General features: G+C 48.4%; 1 protein-coding gene across 2 annotated transcripts in view; it reads left to right on the forward strand.

Annotated features, from left to right (window-relative positions):
- Nucleotides 1-23,715, forward strand: part of CACNA1D (calcium voltage-gated channel subunit alpha1 D) — a 304,169-nt gene that overhangs the window by 263,822 nt on the left and 16,632 nt on the right. For both annotated transcript variants that reach the window (XM_054595570.1, XM_054595569.1), the window contains 10 exons: nt 2,363-2,407; nt 2,832-2,960; nt 5,287-5,352; nt 6,878-6,969; nt 7,892-8,051; nt 8,637-8,764; nt 8,902-8,998; nt 10,428-10,530; nt 11,761-11,862; nt 16,893-17,023. In XM_054595570.1, the coding sequence (XP_054451545.1) occupies nt 2,363-2,407; nt 2,832-2,960; nt 5,287-5,352; nt 6,878-6,969; nt 7,892-8,051; nt 8,637-8,764; nt 8,902-8,998; nt 10,428-10,530; nt 11,761-11,862; nt 16,893-17,023 (1,053 nt within the window). The remainder of the gene's footprint in view (nt 1-2,362; nt 2,408-2,831; nt 2,961-5,286; nt 5,353-6,877; nt 6,970-7,891; nt 8,052-8,636; nt 8,765-8,901; nt 8,999-10,427; nt 10,531-11,760; nt 11,863-16,892; nt 17,024-23,715) is intronic.

Consider the following 23,715-nt stretch of genomic DNA (forward strand, 5'->3'; position numbering starts at 1 on the left):
ATCCCTGCCACCACCCCTGCCCCCATCCCATCAACTGAATAAGAATCTCTGGGATAGGACCTAGACATCAGATTTTGTCAGAGATCCCTTGGCAGTTCTAATGTGCCACCCAGGTTGAGAGCTGGCCTGTCCATTTCATCAGGCTGACATTTGTAGTTTGAGCAAAGCCATTCTCAGAGCCCTTCCAATTTGTAAGATATTTTGGCAACTTGCACTGTCCCCCAGTGCTGCCACTGGCCCATCCCCTGAGCAGTCGTCCTGCCCGTTGTGGCACGTAGGGGAGGGGAGGGTGCCGCAGGCTGCAGGGGGCGAGGTGCATGCAGCTTGAAGTGCTGTTTGTTCTTTCCTTCCTTCAGTGCATGTTGTGCTGCCTTGTCCTTCCACAGATGCTCTTATTCCTGTTCTTTGATTTTTCCATGATTTCAAATTCATAGCCCAAGATTTGCCACACATCAAAGACACCAATTGAGAAAGAGATGTGCACTTCAAAACTTAGTTTGGCTGCTGACTTTCCCATGTCATAAGGAAGGGGGTGGTGAGAGGTCTGTCAGACTGGGAGGTTAGACAGCAGCAAACAGAAGGGGCCTGGGCCAGAGCATATGGCCAGGAAGAGTGTCTCCTTATCTTCTCACGGGTCCAGCTCACAGGTTACGTATGGATATTTCAAATGTATGCTGTGGAGGGCCCTGTCTTACGCACACTCCAGTCCCTTGAGCGCAGGCAAGCAGAGCTGTGCACACTCACACTCACACAGCCTCTCACTCCAGCTGCATGGATGACGGAAGACTTCCTGCACATGGGAGGTGGTGTGGGAGACAGTGAGGACGCTGGAAAACTAATTCCTTCATTTGTTAAAGTCTTAAGTTAAATACCACCATCTGTCCCTTTCAGGAGATATTATTTGTTTTGAGGTGAGATGATAGAAGAGGCAAATAAAATAGCATCCGGGGGCTTGAACAAACCCATCGCAGAGCTCACATTCTGAGCACCCTGGGGGACCCCAGCAACCCCTTTTTTAATGTGTAAGAACCTGTTGATCCTGGGTTCATAGACACCTTGCTGAATTTCAGTTGTGATGTGCCCAAATTCCTTATTTTCTGTGAGTTTTGTAGAATTTTATTTTTGGTCTCAAGAGGCAGTTGTTGACCGGAATGAGACTTCAGAATGGAACCCTTATTTTCCCTGTGTCCCTAGGGAGGAGAGCGCATCAGATCAGTGTACGCATCCATGCATGCGCACACATCCCTTAGCTGCACAGACTACAACTGCGTAGAACGGCTGCCTAGCAGCCCTGGAGTGCACACATCGGTGCTCGGCCCCCACCACAAGAGCCTCGTTGCTTTGTGGGTCGCCTTGTAGACCAGCTGCTTCAGCGCAGGTGACCCTACTGGAGGGAATAGAAAGGCCATCATTTCCCAATTCTTCAGTCCTCACCGTTTAATTTAAAGATGCCTCCTGATATTTGTTAGAGCTTGCTTACAACCTCTTTGCATTTTCTGAAGACCTTATTGAGCCCCAGTAAGTGCCAGCTACCATGCTGGGCACTGAGTGGAGTGAGGCAATGCCCTTTCCCTCTGTGGGCTCCCAGCCTGACGGGGGAGGCTGTGCACACAGGGTGGTGAGTGCTGTGACTCTGCATCCTGGGGCCCGAGAGACAGGAGCCCCACCAGACCTCGAATGAGGCAGAACTGAAGCTCAGGGTGAATTGGTCCTGAGCTCTTTCTCTTTAGTAGTCACTAGAGCTGAGCTTCGTCTGCCTTGACAGCAGTCTGAGCTGCCAGTTGGGAAAAATAGACCCTTCTGCCCCCACTGACTCGGTCTGTCCAGCTCCCCAGTAGGCCCACCAGAGAGGGTATTGTGGGACACACACTGCCCAGGCTATTGGCCCCCCAGGAACAGAGTGTGGCCCAGGAGGTCTGTGGGCCACAGGCAGCTGCCACGCTGCTTGCCCCATTTGGTGGAGTCATCCTGTGGCCTGCAGCGGAGCAGTGAGTTCCTGACACCCACACTCTGGTTCAGCAAAGAGAGCCAATCTCCCCAGAAGAAGCAGAGTCCCACTCTGCACTCCTGTCTGTAGGGACAACTGAAATCTTGCCACATTATCTTTACTGGCTGTTGGTCAGCCTTGGAACCTGATATCTTGGGTGGTATGATTTAGAAAGTAGTATGTCAGCCCGTATACATGGCTGCCCACCCTCACATCCATTTCTAAGCAGTGTCCCTGGCATGTCTCAGGAAAGGAGCAGGTGCGTGGTCCTAACACATTAACTACAAACTTTTAAAAAGGGGGAGGGGAGGTCCTCCTGAACCACTGCTTTCTTCGCAATTCATTAATATATTTTCAATCTTTGATTTCTTAAAGCCAAATGAAAATGAAAATGTCCCTGTCCCAACTGCTACACCTGGGGTAAGATCAGTGACTAGTCCCCAGGGGCTGGGCCTTTTCCTTGAGTTTATTTGACCATGTCAAGTGTTCCGCTAGTTTTCCTGTATTCCTTTTCTGTATTCTCCATGATTGTTCTTCCAGAACAGTGTCTGCAGTGGTTTGCATTCATCATCAGTGTCCAGTACTCTCGACCAGCGCAGCGTTCACCTCTAATACACTAGATCACAGTGGACATGCATGTGCTGTGTGGACGCAGTTTTCCAAGCCCTGTGTTGTTAGCATGTAACTTTTCCTTTCATATCATGCTTTTTAAGGTGAAAAGGCCCTAGAAACACATCTTCAATTCTTACCTCTGTCACCTGTGTTTGCATCTGTTGCTGTTTTTCTGAAAGTGTTGCATGTTCTACTTTCCATTGGGTTTGACTTCTTCATGATAACCCTTCAGAACTCTGAAGAGAGCAATAGAATCTCCATCACCTTTTTCCGTCTTTTCCGAGTGATGCGATTGGTGAAGCTTCTCAGCAGGGGGGAAGGCATCCGGACATTGCTGTGGACTTTTATTAAGTCCTTTCAGGTAAGAGCTGTGCTAAGGACTTCTACATAAGTCAGTGATTGTCTGCTGTTGATAAGAGAATCCAGACTCTCTTCTACATGACCACTGATTGTGACCACTGGGTCACATGACTGCCCAGGTCACACGACCACCTAGATCAATAGAGAATATGGTATGCTGGAGGGACCTGGCTCAGCATTCCTTGGATAAATCAAAAAGGATTATTTCTTTAAAGGAAACAGAAAAGAAAGCAGTAAAGACTTGCAGCTGGGAGTTCTGCACCATTTCCAAGACTGATAGGGATATGGAGCCTCTCAGTACCTCAGTCCAGTCCAGGAAGCACCGCGGTGGATGGTGCTATCTGAAAGCCGTAGACCCCCAGAAGCCTAACAGCCTCTTGCTAGGATGGCTTCCCCTCATAATGCTTCAACGGTCCTGTCCGTCAGCTAGCCTACACACACATCAGAGACCACTGCGCCTGGGCCAGCACATCTTCACCAGTGTCTGGGCTATCCAATGCCTGGGAGGACTAACAGAGTTGACATTGAGGCATAAGCTGGGTCTCAGTCATCATTTGTGATTCTTCAGGCTGGTGCAAAGTTGTTCTGATCTATTTCTGATATTTCCAGTACCCTACCCAGATACTCTAGTCTTCTGGACTGAATCCATGGGGAGAAGGGTATAGATTCTCCTTAAAAACGTACACCCATGCAGGGAATTTGTAGATATGCACGAGCATTTGAAAATGAATCATGCATCTTTGTTTATTATTTGACTATTTTAATTCAAAACTAGTAAGTGCTCACATGAATAAGTGAAGCAGTCCAAAGGTTAAAGGAAGAGAAAGTTCGCACTGACCCCTGCCACCTCTGAGGTAACCAGTGGTAACATCCCAGGAAGCAGTTTTCCACAGTGGGTAGCATTCTCACACATAAAGAGGAGAAGGGAAGGAGTAGATCCACAAACTCAAAGAAGGAAAATCACAAGTCCTGGTGGGGAGAATGTTGTGGAAGGATCCAGAATGCAGCCCTGAGAGGCAGAGCAGCCTGGGGGCCTGCGCAGGTGACCCTTGATCTTGTTAAGGGATGAGAGACCTTAGTCTGTTATTAATATAAAGTACCAAAGTTTGTGAATGAGCCACTGTAAAAAATACAATGAATTCATGTGATGATGTCATTCCTATTCACTTTTAAAGAAATTGCTAAACTTTTTAGTAGATAAATTCATGTCATGGAGTAGTGGTTCATAAAAAGTGAGAAATGGTGCCAAAAGAATTCTTAAATGTTCTGTAGTCTAAGAAGAAAATGCATATAGGTATAGGAAAGCCTGAAACTAACCCTGCGGGGCTCCATGAAGCGGCCCAGCCTTCAGGACTAAACAGAACTTCAGGGGTAACTGCACCGGGCTGGACTGGCAGTCACGGACCCAGGCACACACTGGAGAGTGTCCTAGCCACCGGCTTGCTTCTGGCGCCCTTTTGCTGAGAGAGAAAGTGGATGCTTTAAGCATGTGTGCCAGGCATCAGGTTTAAGAATCTGGGCATTCCCTGGAGGTGTGCCATGCACGGGGACATCTTCTGTCACATGAGATGAGGTCAAGCAAACAAACAAAAACAGTTAAGGGACATTGTCAAAGCACGAGGGGTCTGAACTGACACACATGCTTGTATTCGATGTTCCTAAGGATGGCCCAGGCTGACAACCACCCAGGTAGCTCCCTTTCTTCCCTTACCCCACCCCCAGCTCTGGTTCTTTCAGAAAGTGTGCACTTTAAGAAAAGTGTCTTGCTTTCTACAGTGACAGCAAGAAAGTGGTTCTTTCCCTGACCCAGTAATTCCATTTCTAAGACTTCACCTTAAGGGAATGCCTTAGGAGATGGCCAGGTGATTTTGCACAAAGATGTTTCTTGGCAAGGTGAGCTACAATGGCCCCTCGCCCCTGCCCCACGTATTCCCACAAACTTAAGTGGAAGCCATCTAAATGTCAGTGTTCTGGAATGGTTTGGTCAATTACAGTATTTTCACAAAAGAACCCAATGAGGAATTTAAACATCACTACGAGAGTGATGTGTCTGCATTGACGCTGTTTAGGGTTAGGAGACACTGTTAGAAACTGAGGGAAACTGTCCTGCCTGCAGCTTTGTCACACTAGGAGTGCACATGGTTACAATACTCAGGACTGAAATCGCTGTGCTGGGCTGGAGTTTAAAAAGTCCTTCCTGTCTGTTGATGTTCTTTCAATATAACATGGGAAAGAAAAGCATGTGGCCTTGTGAGGGTCGTCAGTCGGTGCCCACGCAGTCACAGGGCAAGAGGCCAGTGCTGAGCCCAGGGCTTCCTCTCTTCCAGGCGCTCCCGTATGTCGCCCTCCTCATAGCCATGCTGTTCTTCATCTATGCAGTCATCGGCATGCAGGTAAGCTCAAGCTCCATCGGGGTCCTGTCGCCGGGTAACCCCAGATCTATGGCAAGATGCACCTTGGCCCAGTGGAATGGGAAAACAAGGTCATGCATTTGCAGCCAGTGCTTCAGCTGCTTAAGAGGAGTGGAGATGGGAAAGTTGTGGCTCCAAGGGAACGAGCCTGTGCCAGAGCACCAGGCTCAGAAGAGCAAGGAGGGGCTGCAATAAGCCAAGGAAAGCTGGGTACAGTGGTACTCCTCACCCCCAATCTGAGCCCTGGGAGTCAACTGACTGAGAAAATCCATAGTTGATTTTAGCAACAGGAAACGCCATTCTAAAAGAAGCCATAATTGTCCTATTTTCTGCACTGATGTTATGGAGAAGATATTTGGTTATATAAGTCTGTTTGTTCTGCAAAATTGAAACTAGTTCCTGATGCTCTGGCAAACCTGAACTGGGACCATTATCTTGCCTCAGTAGCCCCCCAGAGAAGAAGCAGAAAACCAGGTTGTTCTGTGACCCTGGCCGGGGGGCTGCAGGATACTTGCCAGCTCCTCCTGGGGTGGGGAACAGGATTGGAGCTTCATTAATAGCTGAGCCCCAACATGGAGCAGCTGCAGTGGACAGAACCCCTGGGAGCAGAAGAGGGGTGGAGGGCAGCCTGTGGAGCTGGACCTCCCTGGGTGGCCTCTCTGCCACGCTCTCTGCAGGTTTGAATAGATGCCCTCTTTCAGAATGGGGCGGGGTGTGAGTGTAAAGAGATGGAGTGACTGCAGAGGCAGAGAAGGGGTCATGCTTATTCATTTTATTCCGAAGGCATACAAGGGTTCACAAGTGGCTAGGAATCCCCACCAGTAGTTATGAACCAAGAATCAACGCGCTTGAGCCCTGTCATCCAGCAGCACGTGATGCCATGTGCCTCTAAGGGTCCTTTATGTAGGATGCTCTCATACAAACCCAGAGCTGTCTCAGAGACCTACAGACTGCACTGCACATACCACCACTGGCACCAACTCTTCTAAAATGTCATTCAGCTTCTCTAAATCCCACAAGTATTTCCTAATTTCCTCTTACCCTGGAGGCAAAGCCTAGCTTCCTTTCCGTGGCCTCCTGGCCTGACGCTTGCCTGCAGCCTGACCGTTGTCTGTCTCTGCACACTCGTTCTCTTCATCTCCTGGAGCACCTGTGTGGCCTCGGTTCTTCTGAGCCTTCATCTCACTCACCTGGAACCTCCCTGACCCAGGCCCCCAGCCTCCGATATGTGAGCCTCTCTGTGCTCCCCTGTCCAGCTAGACCATCCTAGCTCTGACCGGGAGGAACGAGTTCCTTGAGAGGAGAATATCCCCGATGTCACCATGTTCCCAGTGGTTAGCATGGTGCCTGGCACGTCTTTGTGAATAAGTGAAATGCCAAGCACTGTGGGAAAGTCCTGTGGGTGTGGCTAGGACTTGAGTTAGTTCTACATTCACATATGGAGGGTTTTTATTTTACTTTTTATGACAGAATTTATTCTTTTTTCCCTAATAATTTCTCTACCTAGATGTTTGGGAAAGTTGCCATGAGAGATAACAACCAGATCAACAGGAACAACAATTTCCAGACCTTTCCCCAGGCGGTGCTGCTGCTCTTCAGGTGACTAATTCCTATGCGGGGCGTGTCTCTCTCCAGCTTCAGGCTTTAGAGAGACAGAGGACACTTGTTATTAAAACCACGTGCCCAGTTGATCATGGCTCCTTTTTGTATTTGTTTCTTTTGTAAAATTAAATGGAGATACTGGCATCTCTGGCACAGAAGAATGTGGCTGGCTTGTTGAAACTGCTGTGGTTGTTCCGATTGTGGCTGACTTGAGGTTTATCCTTCTGGGAGTTAGTGGGTCCACTAAGGCCACCGGGAAAATCGAAGGAAATAAGCTTACACAGGGAAGCATGCCTGAAACACAACCAGGAACATGGAAGTTTTGCAGGAACATAGAGGCCTTTAGCGTAGCCAATCAGGGACATCCTAAAATGTGGAATTTGAAATGTTACGGGATTGTTTTTAACCCCAGTTAATTAACTTTGTAAACAAGGGTGCCTCAAAGTAAAAGAACTTCCTAGAAATCATACAAGTAATTGGTCATGTCTTTGGTGACTGGATAGCGAGTCATTTGCAAGTTAGGCAGTTTCCAGCCCTTGGCTTTCAACAAAATTGAATGGGGTTTAATCAGGTTGTAAGATGTTTAGTCATTAAAAGATAATTAATAATCCATAAAAACTTTAGGTTTAAAGAAGAGAAGGCACAAAGATAAACATCTCCTTTTACCAAAAGAAACAGTGTGTTTGTAGCTATTGATAAAAATCAAAGAAAGTTGTAGCAGGGCCTCTCCTTACTGAGATAAATTGCATTTGAAACAAATAGGAATTTCATATTTTACTAATTCAAAATGGCTTTTCAACAAATTCCGTAGGTTTTGATCCAATGAAAAAAATGTTTTTTCTTAAAATTTTTTAGAGTTCTAAGCCTCCAATCCCTTCCTCCCCCACTGAAAGCCCTTTCTTTGCTGACTCTAAAAAAGGTGTGCGACAGGGGAGGCCTGGCAGGAGATCATGCTGGCCTGCCTCCCGGGCAAGCTCTGCGACCCCGAGTCGGATTACAACCCTGGGGAGGAGTACTCCTGTGGGAGCAACTTCGCCATTGTCTACTTCATCAGTTTTTACATGCTCTGCGCATTTCTGGTATGTGATCAGAAGAGCTCCGCCTCCAAATGAGCAGATGTCTGTGTAGTATTTGGAATTCAGACCAATGATGTTGCCCGCCCCACCAACTTGCTGTGGGTATTTTATGTTGACATGCAGTGCCCTAGACTCCACTTGGCAGTCTTGGCAGAGGCTTTTGCTTAATCATTGTGTGTTAAGCACCTTTATTGTCAGCAGGGCTTGGATGCTTGTTACAGGCTTGGGGCAGTCACTGCCTCATGTTTTTAGGGCTGCTGTTTTCTTCATAAACATTTCAAAACCAGTGCACATAGCAGTGATTTAAGAGTGAGTTATATGGTAGCAATGAAATTATAAAACTGTAGTGTGCTTCAGAAGTCCAGATAATTTATCCCCTGCCCTCCCCTGGGACTAGAACTAAAGCCATCTTGGAAAGCTAGAAGCCTCTGCTTCCTCAAATGTTCTTTAGAAGGAAAGTTTTTATAGCCTCTCTGGAGAAATGGGTTCAAGTGTTTTATGTCCCTATAATTAGGAAGCACTTACGAGGGTCTAGCCCAGTTCATCCCACTGCAGCTGAAGCTCCCTCGTTCTCATTTGCTTTCACAGATCATCAACCTGTTTGTGGCTGTCATCATGGATAATTTTGATTATCTGACCCGGGACTGGTCTATTCTGGGACCTCACCACTTAGACGAATTCAAAAGAATATGGTCAGAATATGACCCTGAGGCAAAGTAGGTTGGAAAGGGTTCCATCTGGTTTGTGAGGGCTGTTTTGCCACTGTTGGCTGTGGTTTTTGTGGAAGGCGGGATGGCCTCAAAGCTCAGGCCAGCAGTGCTTCCCTGGACCTCATGCTGTACTTTGTCTCCAGGGGAAGGATCAAGCACCTGGACGTGGTCACCCTGCTCCGCCGCATCCAGCCTCCCCTGGGGTTTGGGAAATTATGCCCACACAGAGTAGCCTGTAAGGTAAGTGTTCTGTGTGGGTGTCTGATGGCCTCTCTTAATGGGATCCCCTGGTTTGTTACAAAAACACCAAGTGACATTCTCTCAAGCCTTATGTCAGGCACTGAGGATGCAGAGGTGAATAATAGGTGGTTCCTGTCCTTGGGGAGCTCCCAGAAGTGAAGCACAGAGAACCCAGACATGGAGGCAGGAGAATGAACATCACGTTGGCAAATGGGGAGTCACTGTGTGGCTAGAACAGAAGAGGAAGTGGCAGAAGGCCACAGGCACAAACTCAACGTAGGTGTGAGGAACTCCCATGTCATGCCAAGTTCCAGGGAAGAAACACGAGTGGACTTCCACATTAGAAAGGAGGCTCTGGCAATGGAGAAAGAAGCCGGGGGTGACAGAACACCCAGGAGAGCCGTTGCCTCTGTCCGAGTGTGACGTGACAAAAGCCAGACTGAGGGCAGCAGAGGTGGGACAATGAGGAGGGGGTGGCTTGCAGCTCCACCTGGGAAGTAGAATGAAGACCCAGTCCCTGGGCATTTCTGGCTGGGGTGCGGGGTGGCACATAAATTTCCAGTCCATTTAATACAGAGGAGGAAAAAACTTTTTTCCTTACTTTTTCTTTTGGTGGGGGGAACACCCTGTCAGCCAAAAATAAGAAATCCGAAACTATTAACAATCGTAATTACCATTCATTTAGCGCTCACCCTGTCCCAGGTACTGGGCTGAAATCTGTGCCCATGATCTTTATTTAACCTTTGCATGGCCCCTTTGGTGTGGGCATGCCGTCTGTTTTTACAGACGGGATCCCTGGGGCCCAGAGAGGGTGTTTGTCACCCACTCCTGCCCCTCTCTCAGGGCTGGTGTCGGAGGGAACCGGGGAGCGGGGAGAGAAGCGGGGAGTGGGGACGCTGCTCTGAAAGACCCAGCACTTGGAGAAACCACGTGACTCCCCAAGGCTTTCACCAGGACAGGGGCCTCGAAGGACACTCCCTGTGTTAGGAATAGTAACGAACCCCATTGTGTGAGAACCCAAGGCCCGGGCCCTGCCCCTGTCTCCTTGGATCTGGTGTGATATTTTGCCCTCACAACAGCCTTAAGGATGTGCCCAGAAGAGAGGCCTGACCCCAAGGCACACAGGGAGAGCTGGTTAATGAGAAAGGGAGAAGGATGCTGAAACAGCAAGATGAGCGAACAGTTAAGGTTAAAAACAAAAAACAAAACACACCATCCAAGGGCCAGCATTTGTGTTTCATGACTAAAGCTTTGATCTTTGTCTTGTCAGAGCCCCCTAGCTGGTAGGTGCTCCTCACACGTGGCTGTTGAATTAAATCGAGGGTCGACTACAACAGACATGAGGGAGAAACAGAATCAATGTGGAAAAGGGATATGGCTGTCATCAATCATTCACATTCTAGTAAGAAACTTTTCTTTCTATTTGCAGAGACTAGTTGCCATGAACATGCCGCTCAACAGTGATGGGACCGTCATGTTTAATGCAACCCTGTTTGCTTTGGTTCGAACAGCTCTTAAAATCAAGACCGACGGTGAGCATCCCCTGGGAGCAGGTCAGGTGGTAGAACTGGGAGGAGATGCCACCTCGCACCTGTGTTCTCCCTTCTGGACCTTTCCTTGTCAAAGGAGGCCCCGGGAAGAGGGTAGTGAGTGCAATGAGGACATTTGTGCTGGTGGCCACGGCTGTGCCCACCTCCCTCCCTGCTTTTTGTCTTCCTTTAGGCTTCACTTGTCCCTGAAAGTTTTGAGGTGCTCATTGCCACTGCTTACTGAAGAGGGGGGAGAAACAGGCAGGAGACCAGGGCACACAAGTTCACTTCAGCTGTCCCTTACAACTTTTGTGACCTTCAGAGAAGGATTTGGCTGTTCTGAGCTATAGATTTTTTCTCTATGAACACACCTATGTTGGGCAAGCCCTGGGGACAAGATGAGCTGATTGGGTGCAGAAGCCCCTCTGCAGTGCCGGCACACAGTGGGCGTCTGGGAAATACCGTTAAGAACAGCATCTTTTCAGCTGAGGCAAAGCAGAGAGGCCTTCAGGGCCGCACTCAGCCCTGCTGGAATAAGCCCTGCAGCACGCCGTTGGGGCTGGTTCAGTGGCAGCTTCCGAGTTGGAATGGAAGGCAGGCGTGACCAAGAGGGGAAAAGCTGAGACTGTGAGCGAGGAGAGGGACGAAGGGCCAACAGGGATACGGTGGAGTCAGTGGACAGCTGTTTCTTGCAATTCCAGGGCTCAGGGTGAATCTGTCCAGCACAGCCAGTCCCGGGGAGCTAACGTGCTCCTTGCAGTGTGCTCCTCTGTACCGGGCCCTGGTCAGCCCCATGAGGGATGGTGAGGGATGCAGAAGGCAGGGTGCTCTTCTGCGCTGACATGTTAGCTGAGGAGACAAACCTCAAAGACCAAGAGGATGTGGGTGCTACCGATGGGTACACACAGTCGGAGTCAAAATTCTGATTTGGGTGAAATTTAGTGAGGGTCTTTCAGGCAGGAGGCAGGATTCGGCATTCTAGGCTGAGAGCAGCAGGAATGGTAGAGGTGTGGGCTTGGAATCCCAGAGTAAAACACGGTTGTTCCCACAGTGGAGTGACCATATCTCTTTGCTGCTATAGGAAGGGAGAATGATCCTGATTAGAGCAGAGCCTGCTGGGAGGGGTGCCTCATCCAGGGCAGGCTGGGAGGAAAACAGCAATGGTCAGAGCAGACAGGGACAGCTGGGTAGACGATGCAAGACTTGTTTTCTCCTCTTGCGTTTTGAATCCAGGGAACCTGGAACAAGCTAATGAAGAACTCCGAGCTGTGATAAAGAAAATCTGGAAGAAAACCAGCATGAAACTACTTGACCAAGTTGTCCCTCCAGCTGGTGGTCAGTGTAATCTATTTCCTAAGTAATTTTTGGTCAACACGTTGGTTTCAAGGATAGTGTCTCCAGCCAGCCCAGGCTGCAGAATGCTTTATGTGTCAGCCAGAACACTGGGGCCAACAGCTAAAGAAGACCCCCTGGCCATCTGATGTAATTATTTGGGGGTAATATGAAGGCCATTCTGAAGGAGAGGCCTCAGTGGAAAGGAAGCCAGACCGAGATGGCTGGAGCAGGGGTTTTCTTGTCAGTGGAGGAATTTAATGTTAGAGAGCAAGCTTGCTGCCTCAAAACAAAAGACCTATATTTTGGGGTCCAAAATGAAATTTTTAAAACTAGTTTCCATTTATCCTTTAACGTATTGTTGAAAGCTTCTCAGAAAAAATAGCTGTCAGAAATGACATTTTCAAAATGTTCTTATCAAGACTAAGTTTGCTACCCTGACTACCAAAAATGTCCCTTTAATTAGAATTTAGAGTAGGGATAGGACTAACAGGCATGCTTATTTCCTTTTGTTATTTATCATGAAATAACCAACTAAACTTTTTTCAGACATATATATATATAATGTGTATATATATATAATTTATACACTGTTTTTCCACTTCTGTTTAAGTGCCTATGGACTTAGAAGTTGAGGTGGTTGTTTTTGACTGCTTTATTTTCAAGTTTTAAAGGTGCAGGATCAGTTTGCCTGGTGCCACCGCACAGTATTCTGTCATCGCTAACCCTGGGCACGTGCTAAGCATTTGGTGTGTTTCGTAAACCAACCAAACCTTTAGAGTGTCCCTGCCCCTGCAGCTTTCGAGATTGGTCTGGCTCAGGTCTGGACGCTGCCTCTGGAACCCCAGGCTGGGATGGTGGCCAAGGCCTCTCCCTCTGAGAAGGTGACAACCTCTCGCTCTTGGGGGCAGAGAGAGCAGCACACTGGCCAGCTCTGCTTCTCAGCATGAAGCGAGAAGCAGTGTGAGTGAGTTTGTGTCTCTGCAGGGAACCACCCATAGCTAACATGGCCACCTGCTCAAAGCTGGGGAAGATGGCCCACAAATGACAGGGAAGCAAAAAAGCCCCCCCACCAACAAAAAAGAACAAAAACCCTAAACTCCCACCCAGAGAACCCTGGCTGTCCACAGAAGAACTGATACTGCACATTTAAAACAACTCTTTGGTTTCGTTCTTTTCTTTACAGCTGCACACCCAAGTGCTCGCATGGCTTAGATATACTGCTTTTTTTAAATTGTTGTAACAATGTGCTTGAGCTTTTTCTGCAGCCTCCATTCCTTTCAACTCTTAGTCTTTCAGAATATTCTGAAGCAATTCTGTTTTAGGGTGGTGGCATGGAATCAGAGTTATCTCTTGCCAACTGTATTCCCCTACAACGTTTCTCAAAATCCAGATGCATGCTTCAGAATAGCGGGCTGTGTCTGTCTACGTAAACCTCCCCCATGCGGCCAGGAGCCCTGCTCCTGCCTGCTGCACCTCACCTCGCTCTTGAAATGCGTCCTTCATTACAAACTAGTCTTGCTCACACGTCAGGGCCCATCCTGGCTGGCCTCACCTGGGCAGCGTCATTCACGTTACTGTGAAACCTCATTTTGTTCAATTTGACCAGAAAAAAAGTCCCGAATTTGGCTCACCATGTAAGCTCCCTTCCTTTGTAAAACTGATCAGCTTTTAGCTCTACTAGACTTCTGATAGAGGCTACATATTCTTCTGCTTTCTTGGCCCAATTGTGGGCCCTGGGTTTTTCTCTCTATTTCTTAAAATGCATTGAGGTTTAGGATGATGTGTTAAAATGGCATCAGGTGGCACTGTGAAACCAAGAAGAAAGAAATGGGGCCTTAGAGGGAGATGGAATGCTCTGGAAGTCCCATGCCCTTGTTTGTGTATGTGCCTAGGATAATGCTGACCAGGCTGAACCTTGGATAATTGCTGTTGCCACTGAAGAAGTTCAAAAGGCAGTGAGTTTCTGGCTTCAGTGAACAGACCCTGAATGAGTTGCTAAGCAGTGATTTAATTTCTGTCTCTCTGTTTTTGACTTTCTCACGTTCCAGTTGGCCAGTGGTTCCCAGCCTTTCCCACATTATGGCATGCTTAAGAAATGAGAATATTTGTACACCCCTCTAAGCCAGCAAGTGGGTAGCTTCCCCAAGACAGAGGGGCTCTGTGTCCCTCGTGTTGTCACCTCATCAGAGACCAGCAGACTGATCCAGGGAGCTGTCCTGTTGCCCAGGCAATGTTGGGTGGTCAGAGAGCCTCTTCCAGACCTGGTGATAGAGTAGGTGCTCATCTTAGAAGGTGGTGTTGGCTCGGGTGTGACGTGAGAGGCACCCCTAGGCTGTCATGAGCTTCACAGTAAGGAGACATTTAGGACTGACCCCTGAATTACCAGCTGGGAACTTTTCTTTTGCAGGAGTCTGGCTGTGGGGACAGCTGTCTGCTATCTTCATCATGAGATGTCTCATTGCCCGTCTCTGACTCTCACCTCCACACTTTAGTCTTTTTGCACCATTTTGTGGATCCTCCCACTTTCTTTAGAAGTCCCCTCTCCTCCTAGCCTTTGGGCCTTCATCCTTGACCTGGATCTTTGGCTCCTGTGCCCTGAAGAGCACTCAGAGCCCACCCCATCCCTTTCAGTCCTGTCCTGAGCCCAGGCAGCCTCCCTAAATTCATTCCTTCTCTTTCTTCCTTCCCTGTCCTGCTATAGCTTTTACTTCTCCTGTTTTTAAGAACTCCTCCTGGGCTCAGTCTTAGCTCAGCATCTCTAGAGCCCTGGGTGGCTGTCTTTGCTCTGGAGTTGCCCCCAGGAGAAACACGGCCAGCCCTCGGCACTGAGCACACCGCCACCACAGCTCTGGGCCACGGAGAGCCAGGCCTTTCTGCAGGAGCCCCTTGGCCCTCCAAGCTGGCACAGTCCAGGCTGAAGGGAGATGAGGGTAGGCCTGTGCGTGCTGGACGCATCCCAGTGTAGAATGAAGGGTCTTCTGTACTTAGAGTGGTGTTTTGGGGGGAGCTGTCAGAGAAGACTTGGAGCCCTGGACTGCAGAGGCCGGCTGTGGCGCAGCCAGAGGAGAATGCCCCGGGTCCCTGGGATCCTCTACACGGCCTGCGGTCAGTTCACCTCCTGATTGCAGCCCAGCAGAGCTAGAGATAGAGAGACTCGTCTTCTGGGAGAGACAGCCCGAAAGAAGGTGGCCTGTGTGGCAGGAGCTAGGCCATCCCTCAGGGAGGTGTGCAGAGGAGGGGAAGAGCCCAGGCTTGGGTGCTCATGTCCTAACTCTGTTGGCCTGGGGCAAGTCCTTTACCTCTCTCTCCTGTCTGAGGGGGTGAGCAGACCCACTGTCTCAGAGTTGTAGTTGAGGAGCCCATGCGACCCCTGTGGAACTCCTCTGATACCAGGTCTGGCACCTGTAGATGCCCAATTGGGGGGTAGCTGGAACTGGTATCCGAACATCCCTGGGCAAAATGGGGAGCAGCTCAAGAACAAATCAGGGGTTGAAATGTCAAGATCTGGATGGTCTCTCTTCACTTACCTCCTTGCCCATGAGTGCATCCTTAGACCAGTCTGAGGCTGGTCAGGGACCATGGTTTCACATGCTATGCAAAGCCTTAAGTTCACTTTGGTGGCCCTACACCATTCCAGGACTTGCCCAGCTTGGGTTTGGAAGGAATGCAGCACATTCTCATAGCTAGACCACTCCAAGCGCCTTCTCTCACAGTAACACCCAGTAGATCTTGACCTACTCAGTTTGGAGAGGCAGCCCATTAGTGTCCAGACAAAGACACCTCCCACATGGGCACTGAATGAGCCCCACCCAGGGTATATGAGGGAATGCAGTGGGCCTCAGTGTCCCCCAGCCTGTGGTACTCTGTGATCCATTGAACTGGATGCCAGTGTCAGTGGCCTGTAAAATAACGGTGACTGATGGCTCACAGCCATCCAGCTTCCAGTGCCAAGGACCGCCCAGGCAGGGTGCTGAGTACTTTGCACACCTTTTCTCTGGAAGCCTCACAGCTCCTCTAAGAGGAGCTTACACATGAGACCACAAAGCCATAGAAGTTGAGCCCCTTGCCACGGTCATATGTAACTCTTACAAGGGCGGTCTGGCCTAAAGGTTAGCTGTATGAAACCCTGAGGGCCAGCAACCACTCCATCTCCTAACCTCGGCAAGGCATGGTCTGTGGCCCCGTGTGGGGTGGGCTGAAGTTTTCCACCCAGGAGGCCTTGGTGCACTGCGCACCTGGGAGAGCAGGTCTTGCGGAGGCCCCTGGGACACACGTACACTGCCGTGGGGGTTTACCATGAGACAGCCGGAGCCTCTATTCTGCCTCATGCATCACCCATAAAATGCTCAGCAGAGCTCTAGTTCCCAGCGATCCATGCTGGGTTGTTTCTGAATAAAACAGAAATAAGTCAGCTCAACCATGAGGTTAGTTGGCACTGTCACAGCGCAAAACAACAGGCAGTTCTGAATTACAAACCATGAAATGGCATATGGAGGCTATTGGCAGAGAGTCAAGGGGCACATGAAAATCTGGGTTTGCAGTCACTTTACTAAACCTTCCTCTTCTTCCAAGCTTGTCTGTCACCTTTCTGAGGTCTCTATCTTTATCTCCAGGCATAGGGATTTGGATGATTAACTGCCCTTGGTGTTCATGGTAATTACACATGCAAATCCCTGTGCACAGGAGTGAAAATATGACCTATGAAGCCTTTCTGTTTTGTAATTTTTATTTTAAGTAAATAACCAAGACAGCACTTGGTAGTGTTACTAATACACTGCTGTATTAAACTCATGACAAATGTTATTTTCTGCAATGTTGAGTATCAGTTTATTTAACGGACTCTAATTTTGAGCCTTAACTGCTTTGCCAAACCTTGCTTCTTGCTAGATCTAGTCTCCCTCCTGTGTAGTAAGCTGAGAGCTCAGTGCCTTCTGCACTGCCCCCGCCCCCACCCCAGCCAGAAGCCAGTGTTTAGGCTCTTGATGCAAACGTGCTGATTCGGGAGAGCTCTGTCTGGTCTCTCCGTTTAGATGATGAGGTAACCGTGGGGAAGTTCTATGCCACTTTCCTGATACAGGACTACTTTAGGAAATTCAAGAAACGGAAAGAACAAGGACTGGTGGGAAAATACCCTGCGAAGAACACCACAATTGCCCTACAGGTGAATTGTTGTTTCGTTGTTTTCTCTTTTCACTAACGATTTTACAAGCTTATTTGAAATACTAGAGAGCTGACAATTCATGGTTGAGCAGTACCACAAGGATTTTGTTTAAACTGAGATACTGCACACTCCCCAAAATGTGGACTAGCCATTTCTGGGCCATGAGGTAAGTGCCTCCCTCTCCTTGCTTTCTCTGTCATCTGCTATGGCCTGTGGGACAGAACCCCCCAGGACAGCAGCGGTGGAGGCACAGTCCTGGGGTGGGGGAATGAGGGCGGCCCTTGCACCTGTCTCCTCTGCGCTTCTCCCAAGGCAGAGCCCTCAGAACAAGCTCCCACCTTCCCCGAGCCCTGGGCTTGGGCCCTAGCTGCCCACTAAACAGCTTTCCATCTGAACGCAAGTGCTTTGTTTTGTTTCTGTTTGTTTCTTACCCCACTGCTTGTTGGTTTTTGGTCCATTTCAGTAACATCCATCACCTCCTGATATGTGCGCACGTGCGCGTGTGTGTGTGCGCGCGCGCGCGTGTGTGTGCCTGCGGTGTGTCTGTCTTTCTGTGTTGCCTCCTGATGGCCCTGAGGCTCACTGTGCAAGTGCTGCTCTCTCACACCCAGGCCAGCCTCTCATCCCTACCCCTAAGGCAGTCCATCCCCTCCCCGGGCTCATAGAGTATGGATGTGGCCTTCAGGAACCTCTGGTTCCAATCAGAGTCCATGAGGATATAGAATCCTGGGTGAGCCCAGACCTCTGGGATGGGAAGCAGATGTGCAGGGGAAGGGAGTCACAGTGGAGACCCGCATGGAGGGGCCAGGGAGTGGACTTTGTGAGTGCTGGTGATGGAGAAAACAGGATGAAGAGGGAAGGAGAGAAAGATGCTAAGAACTGGGAAAAGGGAACTATAGAGGTCGGCAAGCCATCAGAAACAACTATCCAAATTAATCCCTGTCATCTCTTTCACCCAGAGGCCTTTAAGTCCATTGTAAATAGGATAAAGAATTTTTCCTTTTTAATTTATTTTTAATTTATTAAATTACTTTTATGTCCCTGTTATCACCACATGTCTTAAATTAGACCTTATAGGTAATTGGTAAGGGTCAATGTAAAATAGTCCTGCACTTTTTTTTTTTCTGGGAAAAAATACCCATTATTGATAGTTTAGTGTTCAAAGTCATGGTCACCTCCAAAGTGAAGGCTTGTCTGAGATCTTGCTGAGAGAGAGGATATGAACATGAATGACAATCAAAGAGTGAATGAAGGGATGTAGGATGCATACGCCTACATTGGGTCAGTAGATGCGCTGTGTGACAGTGACCTGCCAATGCCTGGTGAAACCTCCGTTCTTTCTCAAGACGGCTGCAGGGTGCGGGGAATAAGCTGAATCCCACTCTAGACAATGTCTGATCTTTCTTTCTCTGATCCCATCTCCTAAAGGTAGCTCAGTGACCCACAGTCTTCGTCAAATGGCTCATTGCTGTCTCAGGTTGTAGAATTTGTAAGCAAAGCTCTTTCACCTCCAGCCGATCCCATTTGCCAAAGTGATGGGCCTCCTGATCACAGTTCACAGGTAGCTGTAGATAGACAAAGCAAACTAAAAGGTGTTTGTAAATTTGAAAGGTCCCTGGCCCTCACATTCCAGAGTAGTGTAGCCAAGTTGGGTGCAAAGAGAGGGGGCAACAAACCCCCCGCCATGCTTCTGATGCCTCCTCTTGAAAGTAGCCTCAGGCCTAGAGGACTAGGCGGGCCAGGTCTCAGAGTGTGTGGTGCCCTTGGCTTGTAGGGAACTGCTTGTCGTTCTCAGATTCTACTTGGTGGGGTCAGTGGAGCTTGATGACTTTTCTAGAGGGGGAAACATACTCTTTCATGGGTGGTTGTGTCATAATTTATAATAACCAAGTTAGCTCTGTGCTGTGAGACCCTTCTGTTTTCTGCAGAAGGCATATGTAATGACCCCCTTGGTACAGAGTTACATCTTTTCTGAATCCCCAAGGCTTCCTAATTAGGTGCCTTCAGTGCTCGCTCTGGTGACTGGATGTGACTGGATATAGCCTTTTGATATTTTAAAACCTGGGAAACAATACATGGCTAAGAACTATCACACAATATGAACGGGCTTCACTGAATGTTCAGGTTGAAGGTTTGGATGACGTTAAAGCTACATTTTAAGTCATGGTTTGAAAGACTCTATTACATTGTGTTACAGTAATGCTAAGTGTTTTTTTTTCCTACCCATTTTCTGTTTTGTTGTTTATAGAGAGTTTTATTTCCTTGATGAAATTCAAACATTTCCAGTTAGGTGGTAATATCTACACATTTCACATGGTTCCATTGGGAGTCGAGGCTATGACTCTAATTTATGTTGCATGTACAGCCTACGAAATTAAGTTGTGTAACCTTGACAAATAAATTCTAAAACTGCATTTGATTCTGAAGAAAACATTAAAAGTAGAAAAAAATTGTCTCCTTGAAGGATAATTCTAATTACATTTTTGGCTTCTTCTGCTCTAGAAATGGTTTAAATGTGATTTGTCACTCTACTTTTAATTAGCACGAGGAGGCTCTTCCCTCTGGCATGATGAAATATTACATGATGATGTAGCAGTTAAAGAAATGGGGTCAAGTGGGGATGGGAGAACTGCACCCATGGTGTCCCTAGGACAAGTACATAGGTCCTCAGGGAAGCACCCAAAAGTGGGCATGGCCTATTGAGAAGGAGGGTGAGTTGCTTCTCCCTGTGCCAGGGGTGCCACACGGCTGACCGATTGCTAATGGCAAGTGGAGTGTGGGCATTACGGTGTGAGCGCAAAAGTCAAGACGTAGGCATGTGCGTGCTTGAGCTGCGTAGAGTGCCGTCTGTCTGAGAAGCATCAGAACTGGTCCATGTTCTGGGCACCGCTCCTCCATGAAAATGGTTTTCAAGGACGCAGATGTACTATGGCTTTCAACCCCGTGGGCTCCATCTGGTCTCCCTGTGTTCAGATGAATGGCAATGTTGCCTCTCCATGAAGGGGAATGGCTTGCGGAGCTCCTGCATCCATGTGTGGTAGGACCTCGGCACCCGGTGTCCTCTGGCTTCTGTGGTCTGAATGAGTGTGCAGTTTCCATCTGTCCCTCCATTATCACCATTATAGCCAGCCTTCTCTCTAGCACCTCTCCAGAGGGAATCAGAGAAGCTGCATCAGGCTTTTTTTTTTCCTCTCATCCCCTCCATGCCATATTCACTTTAGTTTGACTCAGCATTTGCTCTTCATCCATTGTTGCTGCATCCGAGCGACCTGCAAGTTTCCATGAGGGGCAAGTAAATAAAGGAACAACAGCTCTGCAGCCATAAAAACTACGTCCCCTCCCAGCAACAAGTAACGCCCCATCACACCTTCCAGAGGAGGACTCCTGTGCAAGAGACAGACACACGTTTGTCCAGTATCTCATGACAAAGAAAAAAAAATCCCAAAGTGGGAAAAGTTTTGTTCATTTCTTTTTCTTTCAACGTTCAAGGATTTCCTTTATACAAAAGACACTCTGGTGGAATCTGAGGAGACTATGTCCCTCACTCATCTCAGAGGCAAGCCTGCCCATCTTAATCACAGGAGGACCTTAGAGGGATAGTTTGTTTTTGTTTTTGTTTTAAATCTGTTGGGCTTAAGGAAGAGACTGTTATTTACAGCTTGTAAAGAATTCAGTTGTTAGGTTTTATAGTGTTAAAGTCTGTACCCAAGCCAACAGATGTAACGTAGGTGGTCGAGTGGAAAGGTGGGTGGTATGAAAGAAGCTAATGACGCTTCTTTCCTGATGCACCTTGATATGGCCTGAGGGAGGCTTGGTGCATAAACACAAAGGAAAATGGGATGTTCAGCAGGCATTTAATCTGTGGAGTACCAGACACCTGTCTGCTAAATCACCATAGTCTAAAAAGTAGCAAGATTTTTTTTTTAAAGCATGATTCCATCGAAAGCCGTAAAAAGGCTTTTTGTTTTCCTTTCTTTTTTAATCTAAGAGGAGAACAGATGCTAACAGATGAGATTTCACTGGCTGATTCATTTGTTTCAGATGCTTGAACGGATGCTTTAGAATTTTCTGCCTGAGCTACAGCACCAAGCTCGTTAGTCGGAAGGAGTTTGTGGCTAAGGCCTTGAAAGGGAAAAGTCTCAAGTGGGCTTATTTCTACTGAAACAGCATTTCAGGAGAAATGCAGGAAAAGCAAACCCAAGGCCCCAGGGAGATCCCTTCCAAGCAAAACAGTCCTCCAGAAGGTGGAAGCAGGGCCGTGGCTCATCAGCGGAGCCATGGCCTTCTGTCGCGGACACTGCTCACGGTGGTACTTTTTCATGAAAGGGAATGTGCAAGGCTTAACCGGTTTCCCTTCCAAGCAGAGACTCAGAGAAAGGGAAAGAGTGAGAGAGAGCAAAGGAGGCGGGCAGCCGCCCCACAGAGAAATGAAATGAACACAACTTCCTGATGCTGGCCAGTAAAAAAAATAATAAAAAACAAATAATAAAAAGATTAAGCAGACCTGCCTAAGGTGGGCAGCTGACCTGGTTCCAAAGTCCTGCATCCCTAGTTTGCCTGGACTCCCAAAGACTGGCAGGCCCCTGGGCGCTGAGCTGACAGAGTTCCTTTTATATGGCAGTCAGTCCTGACCTCCTGACCATCCGGCTCCACTCTCTGCAGTGACCCAGTTCAGAATGCAGTGAGATCGGGCAGGACAGGAAGCTCAGACACACCCATTTAAACTAACACATACACCTGCATGCCAAAACCAACCCAGGCAGCACCTCAGGTTCCATCTTAACGTGTCCACGGGAAGCACCACCACACCCAAACCTCATCCAACATTGTCCGTCTTTAATCCGTGCTCAAAGCCAGTCCGGGGATGCCTCTTTGGAAGCAATGTGGTCTAGTTTCAAGGACACTGGGAGTAAGGGAACCTGGGTTCTAGTTCCAGCTCCAGTGTTCGGTTGCTGAGTGACCTTGGGCAAGACACTTAACCTCTCTGTGCCTCAGTTTCCCCATCTGTAAAATGGGGATAATAATGTCGACCTACCTCACAGGGCTGTTGTGAGGAATAGCTAAGTGATTGTAAAGCACTTTGAACGTATAATTGCTTATTATTAAGACTACAACAATAATAATATCGTATGCCTGTTTACTACCAGAACTTTAAGAAATTCCTGTTTTTCTTTTACCTCTTTTCTGTTCTGTACTGTAGCAATCCATTGAGAAAGTGAATTCTCCCCTTTTTAAGATATCTGGAAAAGCATAAAGATGTAAACAGAGATACTCTACAGGCTGGGTTTTCACATCTTGTGAACAGGAGATCTTGTCCAAGAAGTTGCTTCATGAGGGCCTCCCCTCTGAAATTCTCAGCCAATGCCAAGCACTGGTTGAGGAGTCTGTACATCCTGATGCTCAGCCCAAGATTCCCAGAGGAGCCAATTTGAGTTTTAAAGTTAACATCCAAAAGTAATCTTATGTTTCTGAAGGGAATAGAGAAAAGAAAGCTCTTCGGCCCTGTTTGCTGCCCTGGTCTCTGTGGAGCGGCAGCTGTGTGTGAGCGAGGGGCACGGAGAGTGAGGCGGGGGGAGCCAGTGGAACGTGGGGAAGCCCTGGTCCTGGCTGTGCTCATCCAGGACCAGGCTGAGCAGGGACGCCATGTCACCAGTAGAAGTGATAGTTCTACAGGCCCTTCCTGCGCAGGACTGATGGGCTCCCTCACAGCCTCGAGGTCTGTTCCCATGATATCTCATGTGCTGTGACCTTTACCCATTGGCCCCAGTGGCTCCTGATACCAAGTGGTCTGATCTGCCTGGACTCAAGTGGACTCCCCGACCTCACTATGGAACCGGGCTCAGGACCCAGTTCTGCTCCTACGTGTGTAGACTACAGTGAGTCTAGGAGCTTGCCGTGGGTTTTATGGATTCTCACAGCAGCGTCTGTGAGACCCAAGACCAGGTTTGACTTCACTTATCACCATGGTTGCTGGTATGGGGATAGGGTTGATAGCTGGCCAGGAAACTCCGGTATGGCTGGTCCCTTTGTGAGGATGCCAAGTCTGTACCTGCCAGCTAATAGCTTTGGCCCCCAACACCTCAAGTCTCTTCACCCCCTGCCAGTATCCCAGCCCCTCTCCAGACCCTTCTGTGATTCAGCAAGTAAAGGACTAATGCCTCCTGTAGCGGGGCCTTCGGGACCCTGCTCTGCTCTGACGTCCTACTTCTCTGGGTAGTGCCTGGGATGAACCAGTTATTAAGAAATTGGTGCATGATCCCTGAAAAGGAAGCTGGTCAGCCTGTGGACACAGACGAGGGGCTAGTCCACCACCAGACAAATGAGCCCTGTTTGCCTCTGACCCGCCCTAATGCAACATTTATTAAACACTAAAGAACAGACAGCATGTCCTCATGCCACTGTCTCTGTTGCCCCATCTCCAGGGGCCAGTGTGATCAGATGTCATCTAGATCCAAGTCTTCATATGCCAAAGCCTCAGCTGAATAGCCCCAAGCAATTCACATGGCTGGTGTTTCTCCCTAGTCCCTCCAAATAATTAAAAGCTGCAAAATGGTAACTTTCTAGATGGGACTTAGAGAATGTTCCTAATGAAACAGGAGAGCCTTGCCCCACATGGGCCTGGCTGCGTTTGCTGAGTAACAGCACTGGCTAAGGTTTGTAGCCAAGGCCAACTGGTAAAAGACAGCCAGAAA

Source organism: Pteronotus mesoamericanus, unplaced genomic scaffold (assembly GCF_021234165.1).
Source record: "Pteronotus mesoamericanus isolate MK-2021 breed Mesoamerican mustached bat unplaced genomic scaffold, CSHL_Meso_final scaffold_54, whole genome shotgun sequence".
Classification (NCBI taxonomy): domain Eukaryota; kingdom Metazoa; phylum Chordata; class Mammalia; order Chiroptera; family Mormoopidae; genus Pteronotus; species Pteronotus mesoamericanus.